The sequence below is a fragment of the Passer montanus genome, unplaced genomic scaffold (assembly GCF_014805655.1).
Source record: "Passer montanus isolate IOZ18808 unplaced genomic scaffold, ASM1480565v1 scaffold21, whole genome shotgun sequence".
In the NCBI taxonomy this organism is placed as follows: Eukaryota; Metazoa; Chordata; class Aves; order Passeriformes; family Passeridae; genus Passer; species Passer montanus.
The window spans coordinates 7,857,467-7,877,441 of record NW_024366703.1 but is presented as its reverse complement, the minus strand read 5'-3'; the positions used below and the strand labels follow the sequence as shown (position 1 = coordinate 7,877,441).

At 38.9% G+C, this 19,975-nt stretch overlaps 1 protein-coding gene across 4 annotated transcripts in view; it reads left to right on the top strand.

Annotated features, from left to right (window-relative positions):
• The window catches only part of STN1 (STN1 subunit of CST complex), a 41,788-nt gene that overhangs the window by 3,642 nt on the left and 18,171 nt on the right, over window positions 1-19,975 (top strand). For 2 of the 4 annotated variants that reach the window (XM_039709329.1, XM_039709330.1), the window contains exons 2-5: window positions 9,502-9,641; window positions 14,246-14,341; window positions 16,666-16,707; window positions 18,377-18,448. In XM_039709329.1, coding sequence (XP_039565263.1) covers window positions 9,509-9,641; window positions 14,246-14,341; window positions 16,666-16,707; window positions 18,377-18,448 — 343 coding nt within the window. In that variant the 5' untranslated portion in view covers window positions 9,502-9,508. Of the gene's footprint in view, window positions 1-2,405; window positions 2,427-9,501; window positions 9,642-14,245; window positions 14,342-16,665; window positions 16,708-18,376; window positions 18,449-19,975 lie in introns of those variants that run through there. The other 2 variants (XM_039709331.1, XM_039709332.1) reach the window with 2 other exon arrangements.

The following is a 19,975-nucleotide window of genomic DNA, read 5'->3' as shown; positions in this document are numbered from 1 at the left end:
CCCGAGTGCAGGACCTGGCACTTCCCTCCTTAAGCCTCACACCCCTGGCCTCAGCTCATTGATCCAAGCTGCCCAGACCCCTCTGCAGAGGGATCCTGCAGATCAACACTCCTGCCCAGCTCCGTGTTGTTTGTGAATACAGATGTTAAACAGGCTGTGCCCAGCTCTGATCCCTGGGCACAGCCCCTGTGGCACCCTCACCACCACGCCCTGGGCCCAGCCCTCCATCACTTCTGTAGCCAGCAGAGCCCTAGCCAGGCCGTGGGCTGCCAGCCTGGCCTGGAGGATGCTGTGGAACACAGTACTGAAGACTTTTCTGAACTCCAGGTGGACAACATCCACAGCTTTTCCCTCATCCATTGGGTGGATCATCTGGTCAGGAGATCAAGCAGGACCTGCCTTTCTGAGAGCCATGTTGGCTGGGCCTGACCCCATGTCCTGTACATATACAACACTCCTAAAAGCTTTCTAATAAGTGTACCATTGGTAGAGCTGTGCCTTACAGACTTCTCTTTCTGTTATGCAGAACAAAAAGAGACTTAGTTTTGTACTCAGTAGTTTATGAGCATTTATGATCTGAGGAACAGGAATAGTTCAGTCATAAATAATATAAACAGGAAAAAATAATAATACCAGAGGTTGGACACTTAAGAGCTTGCCCATATCTCATTAGCCAGAATCCATACTCAGGCTGCTGTTAATAACCTGGGTATATTACTATTTGTTACATGGTTTGGGTTTTTTACTGCCTTGCTGCAGGACCAGTTAATCTAAGAATTGCCATAGAAACATGTGGCATTTGGAAGCTTCAACATATAAGGATATTACTTGATGTTTACAGTAAAAAAACATTGAATATTAAAATGTTTAGGAATAGGATTGACCTAATTTTGGCTTCAGAAAAGTCTGTGTACTTAATCTAAATTTGCCATATTTGTTCAGCAGTCAGTGGGGAAATGTATCTTCACAGGGCAATTCACCTTCCCTGTTTTAAATACATATTTTTATCACAGTATTTTACTGTGTGAGGTGTTTTTCTGGCAACATATAATGGGAGTATTTCCTACCTATGGAGACTCCACTGCCAGCAGAACTCTTGGAGTGCATTTCTCTCGATGTGAGCAACACTTCTGGGAATGATGACAGAGCAAATATAAAAATTGCCAAATTTTCTGAATGTTTCCAAGTAAATGTGTGGTGGTTTATTGAACAGGCTTTATCTGAAATTAAATGGCAGAGGAAAAAGCAATAATTTAAGTATCAAAGTTTGAATAAGGATCAGACTTTTCAACAAAAAATACAAGAATATTTCTTGGAAACATGGCATTCAAGTTTTAACATGTTGACTTTATTGAAGCTATAGTGAAAAAATGTTTTTTTTCTTATTGCTTCCAGTTCATCTGCAAGAAAACTCTCTTCAAGACTGACACTCAGAAATAGTCATGTGTCTTTGTAGGGGAGTGAGAAGCAAATCTCAGATTTAATGGAATGCGTCAACAACTTGAAACTTACATAGCTGATTCTCTTTGATTAATTGACTAGTGCAATTAAGAACTTCATATCCTCATGATAAAGCTTTTCAAGAAAGCTGCATGCTTTTTGGTTTGTATTTAACTCAAAAATCCCCTTTTATAGGAATTTTCAGTTAATATTAAAATACTGAGCTGCACTGGTGGATAGCACATTTTTATCATACAGGAGTTAGTCTAATAAGAGTTCTCTCCATATTGTGATGACTGTAACAATCTTTCACAGAACCACACAGGACTAAGTCCATCTAGAGCACTCTTTTTTTTAATAATAATGTCCTTTAAAATACTGCTACTCTTACCTGTAGTGCTGTATTCCTTCTAACCATTTTAATAATTTGAGGTTATGTTTCATTTGAAACAAGATTTATTTGATCAAAGCTGTACCTGAACACAAAGCAAATTATTTCAAACTTGTGGAGCCCCCTCCATCTGATAGCTATTAGAAGCTTTAGTTAAATCACTGAAAGCATGCCTTGCAAATGGTTCCCTTTCCTCCAGATGGTAATTAGATTTTTCCTCTTGCGTAGCAGTCACGAGCTGATTTGCTCTTTTTGTTTGTGGCTTTGAAATTTGCATTAGTTCATAGTAGCTAGGATTAGAAATTTATTAAGGGATAAAGATAGCTTTGCATCTCAGTATTGCTCTCAGTCAATACTGGCACACAAAGTGTCTGAACAGAAAGCCCACGTGTATTGCTGCTTTTCTTTCTGTAAATCCTGATTTTCTTTCACTGTTTCCCAGGAGCCTTTTTTTTTCCAGAATGGACTTTTTGTGTTCTCTTGTGATCCTGATCAGCTCTGGAATCTTGGGACCATATAACTTGTTCTGTAATATGATTTTTTTTTTTTTTTAATGGCTGGCTGGTCAGCCATCAGACCCAATCCTGGTTATGTGGTAAGCATAACCAGAAAGTTTATTATGCCTTCTACAATTACTATTAAAAATATAGCATTCTGTGAAATAGGGAATATTTCCTACATGCACAATAAAGAAAAATTTGACAAAAAGATAACACTAAAGACTATTGATTTCCTAGTGATATCCCATTAAGAGACATTGCAGTGGGATAATATTGTAGATATGTCTACTAGTAAAAAGGGGAAATAACACAGAATGTGAGATACCAACTGTTTATTAATGTAAAGCTAGACTTTAAAATATTAAATTATTTTGTTGAAAAAAGCAAAATTTTTAATTGCATAATGTTATTTTTTTACAACCATGTTTGTATTAATTTCTCTGTGTGCGATGTTCCTCTCTTTTTATCTAGAAAATGAGGCAAAAAATAGTTGACTGTTGTAAAGTAGAATTTGGTTTCCTGTAGAATCTCATCTTGGTACAGCAGCAGTGAGTGGAGCTGCAATAATACAGCAATTGTTAAGCCAAACAGCAGCTGCATGTGTCCAACAATAGTCTGTGCAAACTTTGGGCACTAGCACTTGCTTATGACAGAACAGGGTATTGTGATGTGATGCACTTTTTGTCTCAAGTGCCCTGAAATGTTTATTTTTTGACAGAAGGGATCTTTAATAGCTAATCCTCTAAATTATGTTTTATAGTACACTGCTATATTTATGGATTAAGCCAAAAAAGCCCATTACATTGTATGGACTGAATTGTAGCAGGAAATAAAATTACTTATTTCTGTGGCTTCTGACTGAGCACTAATATATTTTTCTGGATAGAGTATACAGGAGTGATTTCCTTTCAGAGCATGAGGTAGGAAATGGCATTTATTCAAATTCAAATGCAATTAAGGAGACACTTAAATTAGTTTATAAAAGGCTCTTGGTTTCTTTACATACTAAGAAGTCGGAAATAGTAATGAGTTTATCATGTTAACTGTGAAGTGATTCATGGAAGAAGTTGCAGCCACAGGGGAGGTTTTTTCTTTCAGGTACCTAAATAATGTTCTGTCCATTTAGTGCCTTTCAATGGGATTTGGAACAAGTTTTTAAAGATGGGCAAAAACCAAGTCATAGGTTAATTATTTTGAAATCTCAGGTTGTAATGGAGTGCTCTGTAGTGCTATGAATGTTGATATAAATTCTGACTTATTCCAGTAGCTGTTCTAATTTAGACCAGATACATAAACTGGTTGAAAGGGGAGGGAGGGAAATGGACAGGAATGCTTTCCTCTGGAAATTGAGTCAAACTTGTGGAGTTCACAGCCACAGTAGCCTCAGAAAGCTATTGACCAATGCTTGTCACTTCCATGCAAATTTATGAAATTTGAAAGTGTTCATTCAGGAAGTGACACTAAATCTATCTTACACTGCTATAACAGAGTAGGAAAGCTAACTTTTTATTCTCTTTTCTCTCTTAGTTAACTCCTTTGTGTTGTATCAGTAAATTGCAAATCACAGAATGGATAAGGTTGGAAGGATCCAACCTCCTGCTCAAGCAGGGCCCCCTAGACCACATTAGTGAGGATTCTGTCCAGCCAGTTCTGCAATGTCTCCCGTGAGGGAGACTCCACATCCTCTCTGGGCAATCTGTTCCAGTGCATGTTCTCCCACACAGATTTCTTGATCCATGGGAAATTGTATCTAATGCATGGGACAAGGATCAGAAAGAGCTGCTTCTACTGTTTATTTTGTTACACGCTTCCCTGTTAGTGTTTTCAGAATCGTGCTTTTGGGAAATTGAGTGCCAAAACCTTGTTTCAGTGTTTAGCTTGCATATAAAATAAGTTCAGTGTCAAAAAGAGACAATCTAGGGCTGTAAGCTTTGTCCCCCTTCCTTCCAAGACTGTGGATGTTGGAGGTTCCAGTTTGTTTGATCTTCTGCAGCCACATGCACCTGTCCAGATGGTTTTCCAGGCAGTGCTGTGGAAAGGTAAAATCAGAGGGAGGGAAACACGTTACAAGTTATGACATGGAGACATTAACTCCACTGGAAGACTATTACAAAAGAGCCATGTCAGTTTATTGATAAAACAGCTTTTTTGTCCCTACCTATATCCTGCCTTATGGGCATTGTGGGCTATGCCTTTCTGGATTGTTAGAATCCCCACTGGTTTAAGATTGCAATGATGGGCCTCTTGTCTTGCGCTTCACTTACCAGTGAAGTGTATTGTAATAAAAACTAATGTAAGTAAAAGACATACAATGTTTAGAATTTCAGGGAGTATCTTTAAGAAAAAAAATCTATAATTCTTCCTTTTGGTAAATTGTTATCTGAACAGCTTAGACAAATGTTAAACCCTTGAACAAGTAACATTTCAGGAAGTGCTAAACTTCTGGAAGTTCAGAGGAGTTGTAGATTTCTTAATTTTGTTTTGAAACTATGTCTTTGAATTGGACTTGTACTTACATATAAGAACTACAAGGCATGCAGCATGTAACATCAAAACTGACAGGATTTAACATGACAGAAGCAGAAAGTGGTTTACTAGGAAAGACTGGAAGTGCTTGCCCCATCTTGACTTGTAATAGAATAACCAGGTAGGAGGTGGAGCCAAACTGACCTTACCTTACTGTTTGATAGTTTTCCAGCAGCTGTTTTCCAGGAGCCTTTTTTTGGTCTTTCAGTAACGCATTTTGGTCTCAGTGATGGTGTTCATCTTGTTACTGGCGTTGGATACTTTCTTTTAATTATGTATTTTTTAAAAACCTATGGGTGAGTTTCATGTCTAGAATCTTTGTTCCACAGTAACTGTAACCAAAAGCTTTACTTCCCAGTTCAGTAAGATTTACTTGTATAACAACACAATGGTTTTATTTGTTTTTTATTGAAAATGCTGTATGTGGCTGTAGGTAATTAAAAACATTTCCTGAAAAATGGTGGGTTTCACTGTACCATGCTGGAATTGCCTCTGCTGATCATGAAGAGTTGAATAATAGTCATTTGTCACATAGGGTGTTGACTCAGACACAGATGATTTCAATTCAGATGACAGAGGGTGTTACCAAACCCAGCTGTAGACTCTGCTCCACTTTCCACAAGTTGCTTTGTCTGTGGCAGGAATGGCTGACCTATGGAGCAGTTTTTGATGGCCACAGTTTCTGGCCTAATTTATTCAAGTAAACCAGTGGTGCCTTTAAGTTGTTTTCATGCACTGGGTTGGCAACTCCAACAGTTTAGGAGCTGTTTCCAGTGTAAATTGTCAGTGCTAGCATGGTAGTGGCAGCCTTTGGAGAAGAGTTAAAGCCTGGTAGGATGTTTAAGTTGCCTGTATCAGTGCATAAATTCTCTGTTTCTGTTTCACAGCTAACTTGAGAAAGAGCTTTTGCAGCAGTGTGCCAGCACTTGCAGAGCAGTTGCAGACAGCCACTGGCAAGACACATTTGCTTGGCTCAAAATTATTAATCTCAAGCTAAGGCAATTTTTTCCAAGAGCTTTGGTTGTTAGTCAAATTTGTAGAAAAGATAACAAGAAACATTAAAACAGATACTCTTCTTTGAGGTTTCAATTACACTGGGATTGGAAGAAGCCTTTTTTGGGAAAATTGTTTACCTTTTTTGGGAAAATTGTTTACCTTTTTTGGGAAAGGTACGTGGTGGGCACAAGAATATGAGCCAAGAAATTAATTGGCCAGGGCTGATTCTGAGTAAATCAACACGGTGTTAAATAGGAAGCTCTTGAGACAAAACTACCAGGTAGGGTGTTTAGGAGAGAAGAAAGAAAATGGGTTTGCAGGGGTTGGCATGGTTGGGAAGGGTGCTGAGTTTCCTTGCTTTCCCTTCTAGGATAATACCTTGCTGAGCTCACAAGGTAGCTCTGGGGTTATAGTCTTGGTTGACTTCTCAGCAGAGTCAGGAAAGCTAACATTGATAGCAGTGGGTCAAAGAGACAGCCCAATCTTAATATGTTCGAATAATCTCAAATTGAGGCTTCTTGTTTATTTGTATCTAGATACCTACTATGAAAACTTTAGATTTCTGCCCTTCAAACAGAGTTATTTTCCCAAGAAGAATTTAATTCTTCTTTTGGTATTGGTTATGCCTTCATAGCCTTTTTCTGCAGTTAAAAATAGGATACTGATATCTTCTGTCTAATTAAATTGTGGACTAGATGCTTCTGTTGCCTTTTTTCTCCTGTAACATGATTGAATTCCTTGCACTACAGCAACCCTGAAGTCATTACACTGCACTTAAAACAAAATGCAGAAAGGAATGACCTTTTGCTAGGACTCTGTGTTGTTTATATTGCTAAGCCTGATCACCATCTCCCAGCAAAGCCAGTTTAATCCTTAAACATTAATTAGATAGTATCTGTTCAGAATTGTCTATTGTTTGCTGTCTGGGTCTTCATTGATTATAACGTTGTGCATCTCCACAATGCCCCTATTTGCCCCTTGGCTCTTCATTGTACAGGGCAGCTCTTATCTCCCTTGCTGATAGCATATCACCAATGGTACCAGTTAAGAGCTGAAAACACTTGTAGCATAATGGAAAGTTCCACTTTTGCCAGGATGACTCATTAATTAACCCCGGGATGGAGAGGCTTCCTGTGCCAACTTAGGAAAAAGTTACGGGAAGATACTATTATATATCAAAAGATAAATGATTGGAAGAGTTTTGTCAGCCTTATAGGAATTATGTTTTTTAATACTTCAATCTGCCTGAAACAAGCTTGGAAACTCACTGCATAGATACTTTGGAAACAGTCTTGCTTTGCTTTAGGAGCAGACAGCTTTTGAGAAGAATGGGCTGGTACTAGCACTGTTGGAGACAGGCTGTACATCCAGGAGACACTAAACATCCTTTCTTTCCTACTGACCACAAGCTTTTGGCCTCAAATAGGCCACTGTTCAAATGTAGCTACCAAGTTGACCACTTGGGAGGGAAGGAAGAAAATAGGCTTGGTTTTGGGTGGTGTCAGGGGTTGGGAGGGCTCTTGGGACTGTGAAGAGGCCAGGGAAGACTTTGGCTGCTGTGCAGAATGCCCTGGTGTGCCTGTCAGACATTGCTGAAAGTGAGTGGGTGGCTGGGGTACGGTTTCACTGTCCCAGCCTGGTGTGGATGGAATGTCTGTAACTCAGGACTTCAGCAAATTTTTCTTGTGGACTTCAAGGAATCCTTCGTAGTGCTGGGGGCACAAGTTAGTTTTTGTCAAGGAATCTTCGCCAGATCTATAAGATAGTGTTGTGTGTCTGTAGCAGGCTTGAACCAAACAGAGTGGTCTCTACATAAAGACATATGATGGGTGTAAATATCTCCAGTGAGGAGCTGTAACAGGGCCTGGGAGTGAGAAGGGAGCTCCAGAATTTGAGATTTAACTCCTAGTCGTTTCTGAGATGGAAAGAGCTTTTGCTGCAGAAATCTCCCTTCAGAACAGGGAAGCAGTAAAAAAATTTGGGGAGATGCTTCATTTAAGCTTAAAGTGTGCCTGGACTTGATCTATTAACATTTGGGCATTTCAGTCTTGAAAAGTGGCTATAAAATGCCAAAATATATATATTTTTAATCTTCAGCGGAGCTGCTTCATTGATTTCCCCTCAGATGCACACATGTGCAGGGGTGTCTTCTGCTTTTTACCCCAGGGAGTGTCTGTTTACCCAAAATACAGCAGGTTAGACAGACTTGATTCCTGATTGTCTCTTTTTGGCTGCTTATCTCAGTCTGCTGTCTGTCTAGGAGGAAAAACAGGTGCTGAGCTGTGACAGGATTTGTAACCATGCAGAGTAAATTGGGGGGCATGAAGCAGAAAGGAATGTAACTTTGTACTAGAGACTGCAAGCAAAAAGAGATGGGGAAACTAATTTTGTTAAGGAAAAGAGTATACCAAGTAAAATACAGGTTCAAACCATTTGTTCCCTTCAGAAACTTCATGGTCTAAATTTGACATAGACTGCAGCAAGTATCCAAAGAACTGCCATATGGAGGAATAGCAGCTTGTGTTAAAATCATACACTTAAAAGCTTAATTTCTAAATTTCTATTGAGCAGTGTCTCAATTCAGCAATAGAAAAAGGATGCTTCATGGGGTGACTTGAGTGAGAAAGGAATGGTGTGACTTTTTGAGTAGATCTTGCAGGTGCAAAAAGGAAAGGCTGGGAAGAGCTGTCTGTAGTGGGGAGCCAGAATCCAGGTGTAATCAAAACTATTTCAGTTTGTTAGTTTGTTACTCAGTAATGAAGTTACTGCTGGAACTGGCTAAAACAGATATTTTCAACATCTCACCAAAGAAATACCGGTCTGAGGAAGGGTAAATAACACTGAAATTTTTTTTTTATTTTTTTTTTACTTTTACTAGTAAAAGGAAGGTGACCTGGAAAGCCTTACAGGAACCATGTACCTGTCCATACAGGAGAAGCTGATAGAAAGTATTTTCAGCTTCCAAGTCTTTATGAGGATCTTCCTGAATCAAATGCTGGGGTTTTTGACATCAAAACTGTGATAAACAGAGAATTGGATCTGTAATGGCAGAAGATGGCAGGCATTAAACTGTGAAATCGGAAAGGGTAAAAGGAAAAAGTAACAATTTCAAAGTTAGTGGAGACTACATGCCCAAAATAAAGAAGGGATGGCTGCTTTTGTTTTAAATAAAGTCATTCTCCCTCAACTCCATGATAAAGCACAGGACAAACAATGAGAATAATATGTTAGGGGAGGGAAGGAGAATGATTGGGGAATAATAACCATCTGTAGAGAAAGCAACTACTTAGAATCCCACAGTCCTGCTCTTTTGAACAAATGTTGACTTTAGTTCTCTGTTTATGGATTTGGAGAGGAAAAGTCTCTGAAATTCTATTTCATTTGAAGTTACTGGGGGAAATGCTGTTGCTGGATTCTCAGTACTTCAAACAAATCGTGAGTATTGATACTTTGAATATTTCATGTGGCAACACATGAAATATTGATAAATATAACATTTTATTAGATGAACTCCAGTGTCTCATCCTCAGCTCTGCTGTGTTATGGTGTGTATACTCATGAGCTGTTTTTTCATTTAGGTGAAAAATAATGAATGTGAACAGCTCTCACCTTTGTAGAAAACAATTTCAGCTCCTTCTGTGTTCACAGGTTTCGGATGAAGTCTGAGTCTGAGAAGTATGAAGAAGAGATGCCTTCTCTGTACTGGGGTATAGATCCCGTATTTTCTGCATTTGCAAGACTCTATATTAAAGATATTACAGAAATGAGAGAATCTGTACAGGTGCCAGGTATGTATTTATCAGTGCTGATTATCATGCACACAGGTGCAAGATTATCAGGGAGGAACCCAGAAAACTTATAATTGATTTGTGTTGTGCTTTTTATGAAGGGATTGAAGAATACTTCACAACCATCAGTAAAGTAGTTTTCCATTACCTTAAGCTAAATTATGTTAATATCTCTTAGCAGTTCTAAGAACAGCAGGTTGTATGTGAAAAATAAAATATATTTGGTAAAATGGGTTTCCTTTTTCTCCAGGACCTCTTTTACATCAAGATAATGTTGTGTTTCCTCTGTGTGGTGGTCCTTGTTATATTCTGATAAAGTTAATTCTAAAAAATGCTTGTCCTTTGTGGCCATATGTGTTATCTCTCCACTATCTCTACATTTTTTTGCAAAATTTTGACAGTTGACGACATTGCTGGATGTGTGATTTTGCTTTTTCATATAGATATAAATACATTATAAGACAGATATAGGTTTTGAGGTTTTGTCTCCTTAATTTCTAGATATGATAGATGTATGACATTCTTCATACATTGGAACAACCTTACAGTAAATTCTGGCCTCCATGCTGGACCTTGCCCCACAAGTGTCTGCTTTGCAGTCTGTGTCCTGCTGGTCTGCAGTGTCACCCACATGTGAACTTTGGCTGAAGTAACACAGCTCTGACCTTGAACTGCTGTTTTCACTACACAGGCTTTAAATAGACTGCAGTGTGTCTTCTGCTGTGCAAGGGTTCATGACTCCCAAGTGAAGCCTGACACAGTGCAAGATTATCAGGGAGGAGCCCAGAGAACTTAGAATTAATGGGGAAAAGCAATAAGCCCTAAGCACATTGTATGTCTTTGGTTTGGTTTTGATGTTTTGTTTGTGGTTTTTATTTTTGGTTTTTTTTTTCTGTCCACAGAGACTTAAGTACCGCTGTTTGGCTCTTTGAATATGCTTTGCCTTGTAGGTTTTGTTATTCTTCTTCAGTTTTCTTTAACAGCAAGGATAACAGCAATGCTATTTTTGGAGAAATTAAGGGCTGGTGGGTGTTTTTTCTCTTCTTGCAACCATTTTTATGTACATAAGGACTTCACAAACCATAAATACCAGTCTGTCTGTCTGTCTATCTATCTATCTATCTATCTATCTATCTAATCTATCCTCTGTCAAATAGCATGGCAAGAGACTTTTATCATAAATCCATTGCAATATTAGGCTACTGTTGTTGATGTCTGCCCTACAGTAAGTTTTATGTAGAGGTCTTTTTAAACTGTCTCATAGATATCTTCTAGTAGTACTGCTGTGGAAAATGCATCTGGTAAAAACTGTTCTTCATCAGTTACAGATATTTTAATTGTTCTCAAACAAAATCCAACACGATTCAATGCCAACAGAATTGTAGTTTGGACTTGAACATTAGTACATACACATGTGAAAATGTATTCAGAATAATTAACCTTATAAACACCAACAAACATTTCATGACAGCAGGAACAGTCCTAGAAAGTACAGTCCTACTCTTTTTTTTTGCTTCCAAAATTACCTGAATTTCCCTTCTTACTTCACTTCCTGTTCTTTTATTTAACCGAGTTGGCTTCTGCTTCAGGAACTTTTTCAGTTTTGTTATTACCTTTGGTTTTTTCATAATATGATCCTAAGGAGGTGGTATCTGTCATGTCAAGATATCAGCCTTTGCAGTTGGTATATTTGAGCTTTCTCCACTTCCTGTGCATCTGGCACTCTGCTTGCTTGCAATCCTACATAATTTTCTAAACCAAACTTCAAATAAATGAAATTTCTTAGAACCAACATCCTGAATTTTGTTCATTCTCCTGGTGCTGTATACACACCAAACCAGACATTTTTCTGTGTATCTTATTTGTTGGCAACAAATGATAGCACAACAAAAACACTAAAATTAATACCTTTTGGGGAAGGAAGAACGTAGGTGTTTGTTGACAATGCTTCCTGCCTTTAATGGGCTTTTAAAGACTAGCTGAAGCTAAGTATATGGTTGGCTATAAATCAGTCATTAAGTAATGGTAATTAAGAATGAATGAGTGCAAAACAAAAAGTTGTAACTAGGAAGAATGGAAAGAAACACAGTCTGAATGTCAGGAAAAACATCCCTAGAATGCCATCTGTTAGACCATGGCACAGCCTTCCCAGGAAGAAGGTGGGATACCCTTCACTGGGATTGTTTATATCCTGACTGTACAGATTGCCAGGAATTTACTGTACAAAATGGTCTTATATTGGCCCTGAGGAAATGGACTGAATGACCTAATGAGTTTTTTCTTTCCACTTTTAAGCATTAGGATTTGATGCCACAGTGACTAATCCCTTAAAACAACACAGAGGGAAGCAGTAAACCTGGCCAATTACTCTGCTGCTATAAATGGTGACAAGAAGGCTGGAAAGTCTCCCAGATAAAAACAGCAATTGTGTTGTCTTAGCAGCCTTGCAATGAGAGTGGGTGTCAAACTCAGTTGTAACACATAATCACATCATGGAAATGAGCTTTTCTCAGAGTCATCATGCACCACTGCTTTGTGTCAGTTTATCAACAAGGAAGGGAAGCTACAAATAGCATAAAAGGAGGTAATAATAATTAAAGGAATGGCAAACAGCACAGTAGTGCTGGTACAGACATGATCAGCACTTGCCCTAGAGATTTCTGTATCTATAGCCCCCTGTAGCACTGCTGTGGCTGTTGTGGTAATGGCATATTGCTCTGGGTGTTGATTACTGGGTATTAGGAACCTCACTGAATGTGTTTGTCCACAGCTTCAAATATTTAGTATATATTTATTGCTACCAATATGGACTTAATTTGAACAAATAAACTGGCAGGAGGAGTAATTTACACTTTGAAGCCATCAACTCCAACAACTTTTAATAGGTTAAATATAATTTCATTCTTCAAATTAATTCAGGTTGTTTCTCTGAGAGTAAGGGTGGAGTTCCACGTGAATTTATGGGGAGGGAGAGAACCAGTTTTATTTGGTCTCTGTCATCTGCCAAAACTCAGCTTACTAACTGGGAAACAAACATAATAACATGTTGCTTGTTTGCATAATCAGGATCTTGGAGTCTCTGCTCCACAGTCTTACTCTAGACCAGAAACTAGCCCAGACCTTTTACAGAGATGTTGTAAGATTCAGTGAATGACTACTTACACTGGGAGCATCTCCACTGGGGGTTTCTGCAGCAGTGTTTATTTGTGCCCTGGTAAATGAAGTGAGAGACAAGTGAACAGACCTGCTAAACATTCTCTATGACCTGACCAGTGACTGTACAATTAGTATAGCCAGATCTGAGATGATAGCCATAGATGCAACCTCAAAACATTGCAGTGGATTTTTATGAGCAAAATTTCTGCTTATGAGCTGCTCAGCTGATCACCTCTGATTTCTTCTGAAACTTTTGTGTTTTCTCTCTGTCTTGCGTGAAGAAAGTTAATTCCAGACTCATTTAAGGCTGCTGGCTATGTAGGACAAGTTATTTTTGGATTTTGGATTTAGGGGTTTTTTTATACAGAACATTTTTCTGACTCCCTTGCTGCTGTGTTTCCCTTTGTAAGAATAACACTTGCCACAGTGTATGGAGCCAAATGCTCCCTTCTGAGTCCCTTGAGTTATCTACTTTTCAGAAGACAGTTATTGAACATCCCAGATGGCTTATTTCAGTAAAGAAGCAGTATTTGAAAACTGAAGAAAACACATTCACTGAAAACTAGCCAGCCCAGGGTATATTTGGAGCTTATTGCCCTATTTTCTTCCTGCTGTTGGACTGTGAAGCCTCAGTGTATGATGTTTACATTAGTGTTTGTTAACAACATTCATCACTCTCTTGAAAGGAATTACAGAGCAAAGCAACCTCAGTGCTGTCAGAGTCCACTGGGCTGTGATTTCTCACTGTTTCCTGGACATGTTTCTAAGTGTTATTTAAGTTATCTTTATAGATGCACAAAAATAGCTTTGAAGGGATGTTTTTAGAACTTGTGTTTTCAAACTGAAGTTCAGGATGCAGTCCACAATGACTGCAGTAGTGTACTCTGCAGTCTGAGAGGGCTGTTGCTCTCCCCTGCCCCCACGGCTCCTGTTCTTCTAGAAATGAAAGACAGAATTATGTTAGTTTTCCTTTCGGAGGCTCTGCCTTAATCAGGAACAGCTGCATTGTGAGAAGCTCAAACTGCTTCCTTTGTGTTCTATTATTTATTCTGAAGCCTTATGAAGATATAAAAAAACCCCAAACCAAACAACAAAGCAAAGCAAAACAAAAACCCAAATGAAACAACAAAACAAACAAACAAAAACTCCCAAATGCTTGCAGCAAACAAACTGTTTTTCAGATCCAAATGTGCAGGAAAACAAGAGGTTAATAAGATTCTGACACTTTACAAAAGCAAGCTTTTGGTATCCTCAGTACAGCTGATACTTTCTCCTTTTAGTGTCCCTAGTCTTCAGTGATGCAGGAGATTTTTCCTGTGTAGGCACTGTATAATTTAAGATATATTAAATATGTAAGAAAGTATGTTTTTTTTTATTGACAAATGTGACTACATAGGGTAGGATGTTGAAAGAAATGGTTACACTAATCAAGCATGTTTTGTGTCTAGGTATATTCTTTTATAATGGACATCCAATAAGACAGGTGGATGTTGTTGGGATAGTGGTTCAAAAGAAGGAGCGAGATGCCTTTTATAAGTGTGGAGGTAAGGAAAATGTCTTTCTTCTTGCACTTACCAGCCTTTTATCTTAGTTAATGTTAGAACTGAAAGGTTTCCCTGTGTGGTCATTGTGTATTCTTGAAACAAACATGCTCTCATCCTAATACAATGTATATCTACAGCTGAGATGACTTGGCAAATGTAGGGAAGCTACTGATTGTCTCCACTTGAAAAATAGAGGATTAAATAGTTAACACAGAGTAATTGATTCATGTAGCAAATCTTAATTTTGGGTGTTGCTTTGTCACTGGACTCTGCCGCCTTCCTCCCCTATTTGCAGTACCTTTGGTCAGATGCAAACATATTTAACAGTGCCCACAAATGGGAAATTATTTCGTCCATATTTGAACCTTAGAAATCCCTTCTGACTTTTTGTATGTCTTATCATATCTTGGAGCCAGCTTCTAATAGCAGTCAGGAGCTTGTTTATGTTTAGGTGCACAAGAGTTTTAACAAATGAACTCGAGCATCATAGCACCAGTCCTTGCCAACACCAGCTGGGAGTTGTCTCCTCCATATTGCTTTTCCCAGTATTCAGTTTTATTAACATGGAAACATCTGATTGTCATTTTGTTCAGCTGTCTTTTACATCTGGAGAAAAAGCAGAGTGGAGCAGTGGTGATGTGGCAAGTTTCAAAAGGTGGGGGGAGGTCACCTCACAGCAGGAAGAGGGAGCCAAATGCAGAGATCCTATTGAAGCCCTTATGTCCAGTGTCTTCCTCTGCCATGGGTTTTCACCTGGTGGAGGTGAGTCACAGAGTGCCTCTCCTTCCCAGTTCTCTTGCTTGTAAAATTCCAGTTCCCTGACCCTTGGGAGTACTGTGAAGATACAGCTGATGAATTAACTAGGACCCAGGTTTCCCAGCATCAAACTGCTGCAGGGTGGCATTGACTGCAAATGCATTTATCACTTCATGAAAACAGAGGACGACAGAATCAAAATGACCAAGACAAAACCAATTCTATGGGTAAGGGTTTTCCATGTTGCTCTCAGCAGCAGTTTAACAACTAAACCTGTGGAAAATGTTTGACTGGAGCAGAAACTAGATGAATAGAAATAAAAAGAAGCTGCAGAGTAGTGGAATTAAGGCCTTAGATCAGCCGACCTTCAAGTGCAGCTCGCAGTAAGCCTGGCTTCCTGCTGTCCTTTCACATCCAACTCCACTCTTTGTTCCAGCAGTTCCTGGTTTGAATTTTCAGGCTACCTGCCAGGGTGCCCCTCCCCAGCCTGCCCTCCCTTTCAGGCAGGCCAAGTCCACCAGCACAAAACTGTAACTTCTTAGACAGTTTCCTGCTTGTAACTTCTTGCATCTCTCAGTTCAACAGACTCTGGTGAGTCACAGGGGTTGCATCAGTTGGAGTGCCACACACTGATCAGGACTTGCTCACTTTCCATCTGCTTAAAAGCGACTTACAAAGCAATTCCCCCTTTGTACTTTCCCTCTGATAGGGAACTGAAATGTCTTCGTGTCCCTGTCGTGATCCTCCCCCATTTCCTATTTGTCTGTTTCAGAATACACATTGCTCACTTTAAAGAATCTTAGGTCCTCTGCTGAAAACTCTACAGCCCCAGAACTGATGACAAAATTGTAATTGTAAAAAAGAGTTAATTTACTCTTTTCTGGCTTACAAAAAATTGCATGCTGTGTAATATCTAATTTTGACACTTTGATTTGATTGTTTCTTGCTATTATTATGATAAGTTAGGAGAAAGATATCTAATCAAAACATCGCTTTGATCAAGCTCATATTTTACGTAATGTGCCTTTCTGACCTATTTTGTCCCCTTTCTTTTTTAACGAAACCAAACGTCATGTGGGGTTTTCTTTGTACTCCAAATCTGACTTGAAAAGCTGAAAGGCAGTTGACTTAAAATCAAAAAATAATTCACCAGCATCTTAGTAGGTTCGTGCAGGCCTGACAAGAGCCATACCCTTTTTGTCATAAAGAAATAAAAATTTAGACAATCATCTCATTTAGCAGGTAGCTTTGAGCTATCCCTCAAATAATTAAGCAAGAATCAAAGAAACCAAAGCCAAACAAGCAAAAACCAGGAAAAAAACCCCAACAAACAAAAAGTAAATCCACAAAAAAACCCAAATAAACAAAAGTTTAGAGATGAGGAAGGGCGGCACAGGGAGCACAGGAAGTTTTTAAAAGTGTGTAGACCCCTTGTACACTTAAAATAGATTAACATTCTCATGTCTAATTAGAATACAATTGCAAGAGATCTCATTCGTCTGTACTTCAGGAGTTAACTTGTCTTTGCTCAAAGCTTTCATCTATGAAATTGCAAAACTTTGTTTCAGAACCTTACTCTGCTACCAGATTCCTTCTGTGGTCAAGTACAGGTCAGTCTCTCCAGAGCTCTGTTTTCAGCTCTTACGCTGAGGAGAAGGAGTCTGGCCTCCTAATCCTTCAGTCTTACTTGGTTTGTTTCCAAGCCCTTCTTAGGAAGCCTGTCTGTCTTCGTTGGTGCAAGCTGGAACATCTAGAAACTCTGGAATGCAAGAGTGAAATATTATCTGCTCTGCTTCTTGTTGCCATTGCTGGCTTGCACGGATGGCTTGGGCATGGCTTATGAGGGTTCTGCCTCCTACTAAAATAGTTGCAGTCTGTCTGTACCAAGGAGAGGAAATCCTACCAGCAGATCATTATCTGTGCTCTGGTGCAAAATTAAAGCTGCTGAAATAGTTGCAGACACAGCAGCTCAAAACAGAGATAGCAGAGAGGAGCATACTTTTGTGATAGAATTTGGAATTGCCTGCATCTTATAAGTGCTGTAAGTTTGCTAATAGGAATGTGCAGCTGAACTGCTTGGAAACAGGAAGGCAAAACAATAATTTGAAATTAGACCCCCCAATCAGGGAGATTGTTTTAAAACATATGAGACAATGCAAAAGCATTTTGCTTTGATGCTATGGTTCCCAGAGGAAATTACTGCAGGTATCAATCAGCACCTTCATGGTAAACATTGCTGATACTTCTTTAGTCATGGACCTGCTTTAAGGAGCAGAAGAAAATTGCAGGTTTCCATTTGTGGAGTGGAATCTCAGTCTTGGAGATGTTACATTCAAGAAAAATAAGTGCATTGGCTGGATGATCCTTGACAGACATTTAGTGTCTTTCTATTTAGAGTGTTTGTTGCATATGGCATCTGTTGCATCCCTTGATCGATAAAAAATTGATTCTTCAGACTGATTTTAGTTTCCTTTGAGTTTTGTCTTTTCCTGCTGTCACCGACAATGCAGTGCCTGGAGCAGAAATCGTAGAACTTATTTTCATTGGACACTGGCAGAACAGGAAGAACAACTCCGTGCTCAGGAGAAGGTGTTGAGCCTTTTCAGCAGAGGAAGTGGCATGCATGCCACCAGCACCTACACTCTAAATTGGGAATTCCTGGTTTAGAGCAGAACCACAAGCATGCATGTCTTCTGTCCTTCCTGCCTAGAGGAGCTGCCTTTCTGCTCCCTGGAAATCATCTTATATTGGAAAGACCAGCAGACTTTGAGCATAATATTGGCATGGAAACCAGGAGTGCAGCTGCAAGTAGCTGCACTCCTGGTTTATTCACGTGGTTGTATCCCCAAATATTGAAGTGCTGTTTCATCACTTAACAGTAATGCTGCTGTACTTTGTGCCTGGTTTCCTGTTTTAATTTGTCTGACTTCAGCCTTTGAAACTAATTCTTCTCCTGATCTTTTCAACAAGACTGAAACGCTTAGTATCCAATATATGTACTGAAGCCTCATAATTTAAAGTAGTGTATGATCTTTCTTTGAGAATATACCTGTTACTATGCACATAGCCACATCTGGTGCTGAGCTACTTCCATGTCTGAAACAACTGTGGAAATTATTTCAGATATGCAAGCAGAGTTTGGACACCAACGATACCTTCCAAACCAGTTGGAATGAGATGTCCTTGGCTGTTATCTCCCTACATATTTATGTATCTTCACTTCTTGGAACATGACTGCCTGCTTTCCTAGTCTGTAATGCTTGCAATTTTTTTTTGCAGTGGATGATAGTACTGGAGTTATAAATTGTGTCTGCTGGAAAAATCCCATGGTAGCAGAAACACCTTTATCAGGTAATTTATCAAATAAATAAGTCCTCTTTTGACTGTTTGTTTTTACTTATGTCTGTCTTAAATAATTTGGCATGTGATCAGACTTGCAGAAGAGCAAATTCAACTGTTCTCTTTTCTAAAAGAACATCATACTGCCTGGGCCATTTTAGGAATTTTCTATTAATTTTTGTGTTTTGTTCAGGGGTGATGCCAATAAAACCATTACATTATGTCCTGTCCCTGCCTTTTCCTTATTTGAGTAATACGATATTTCACTTCTATGCTGTGACATTGTTCAGAGAATTTGCCTGTTAAGGTTCTTTCTGTGACTTCATCTAGTAAGAAACTAGGCTGGAAATGTGCCACAACTTCTGTTTCCAAAGTCAGTCCATTGACCTGCCCTTGTGATTATGGTTTCAGGAATTATCCTTGCTTTGTTCGTATTCATATACTCTTGCTCATACAGACACTGTCAGCAGTGAACTTGAAAGTAGCTTCAAACAGAGTGAGATGATGCCAGCAGTCTTTTACAATTCGGGCAAGTCCTAAATGTGCAGTAATTGTGCATTTGAAATTAATATATTATTGCACTCAGTAACAGAACAGCACACCAGTGTCTGGCTGTCTCTTTGCTTTCTCTCCCACTGTTACTTGTAGATCAAAGTACAGAATTCTTTCTACTTTGGCTCTTCTTGGAAGCCCATGTAGTGGATTGACAACCCTAATATGGAGCTGATCAAATCCTACTGAAATAAATCTCACTGGTGTCATCTGCAGTGTTAGGAATACATATTAATAGCATGGAGAAAGGAAAGCTTGATGTAAAAGTTAAAAACTCTGATGTCTGTGGAACAAGCCCATTTATACAGACAGATAATTCATACTTATATTTAACAATGATATGACAGGTGGTACAAATGGTCCCAACTGGAATGTAGAAGGCCGCTCTCACTTTAGAGAGGTGAGGTGATGATCTGGCACAGCTCACAGCTCCCTAAAAACAGAAAGAAAAGGGAGACACGCAATCAAATCAGTTTTGAGGAACTTAAATGAGGAACTTAGATGCATTAAAAGGAATTGCATGAAATACTACTTGAAATAGAATAAGGGCCAAGAATGCTTTTCAGCCTTGTATTCTTATTTTGCACATACATCAGTAGTGCTTGGATGGACACTATACTAAGAATGGCAATTCATTTATTTGTACCTGCTCAAGAAAGCTCTTAGAGGACACAAGAAACTTTCTTCCAGCCTTTTGTAATTGTGAACAGGGATACTTGGAGCAATAATCAGGTTTTAAGTTATGAAGGATTTACTGTCCTACAAAGCTGTGTTATGTAAATGTGAAGTTCTGTCAAGTTGCATTCACCTCAGTTGCATTCACCCCAGCATAGACATCAAATTGCATCACATGAATGCTTTGGTCCCACCTCAGATGACTCATTCTTCTTTTATATAAAAAGTTCAGCTAACTTTTCTTTTCCCCTCTCATCCATCTTAGCATGACAAAATCGAAAACTGACCAAATCAATTTCAAATTTATATTTC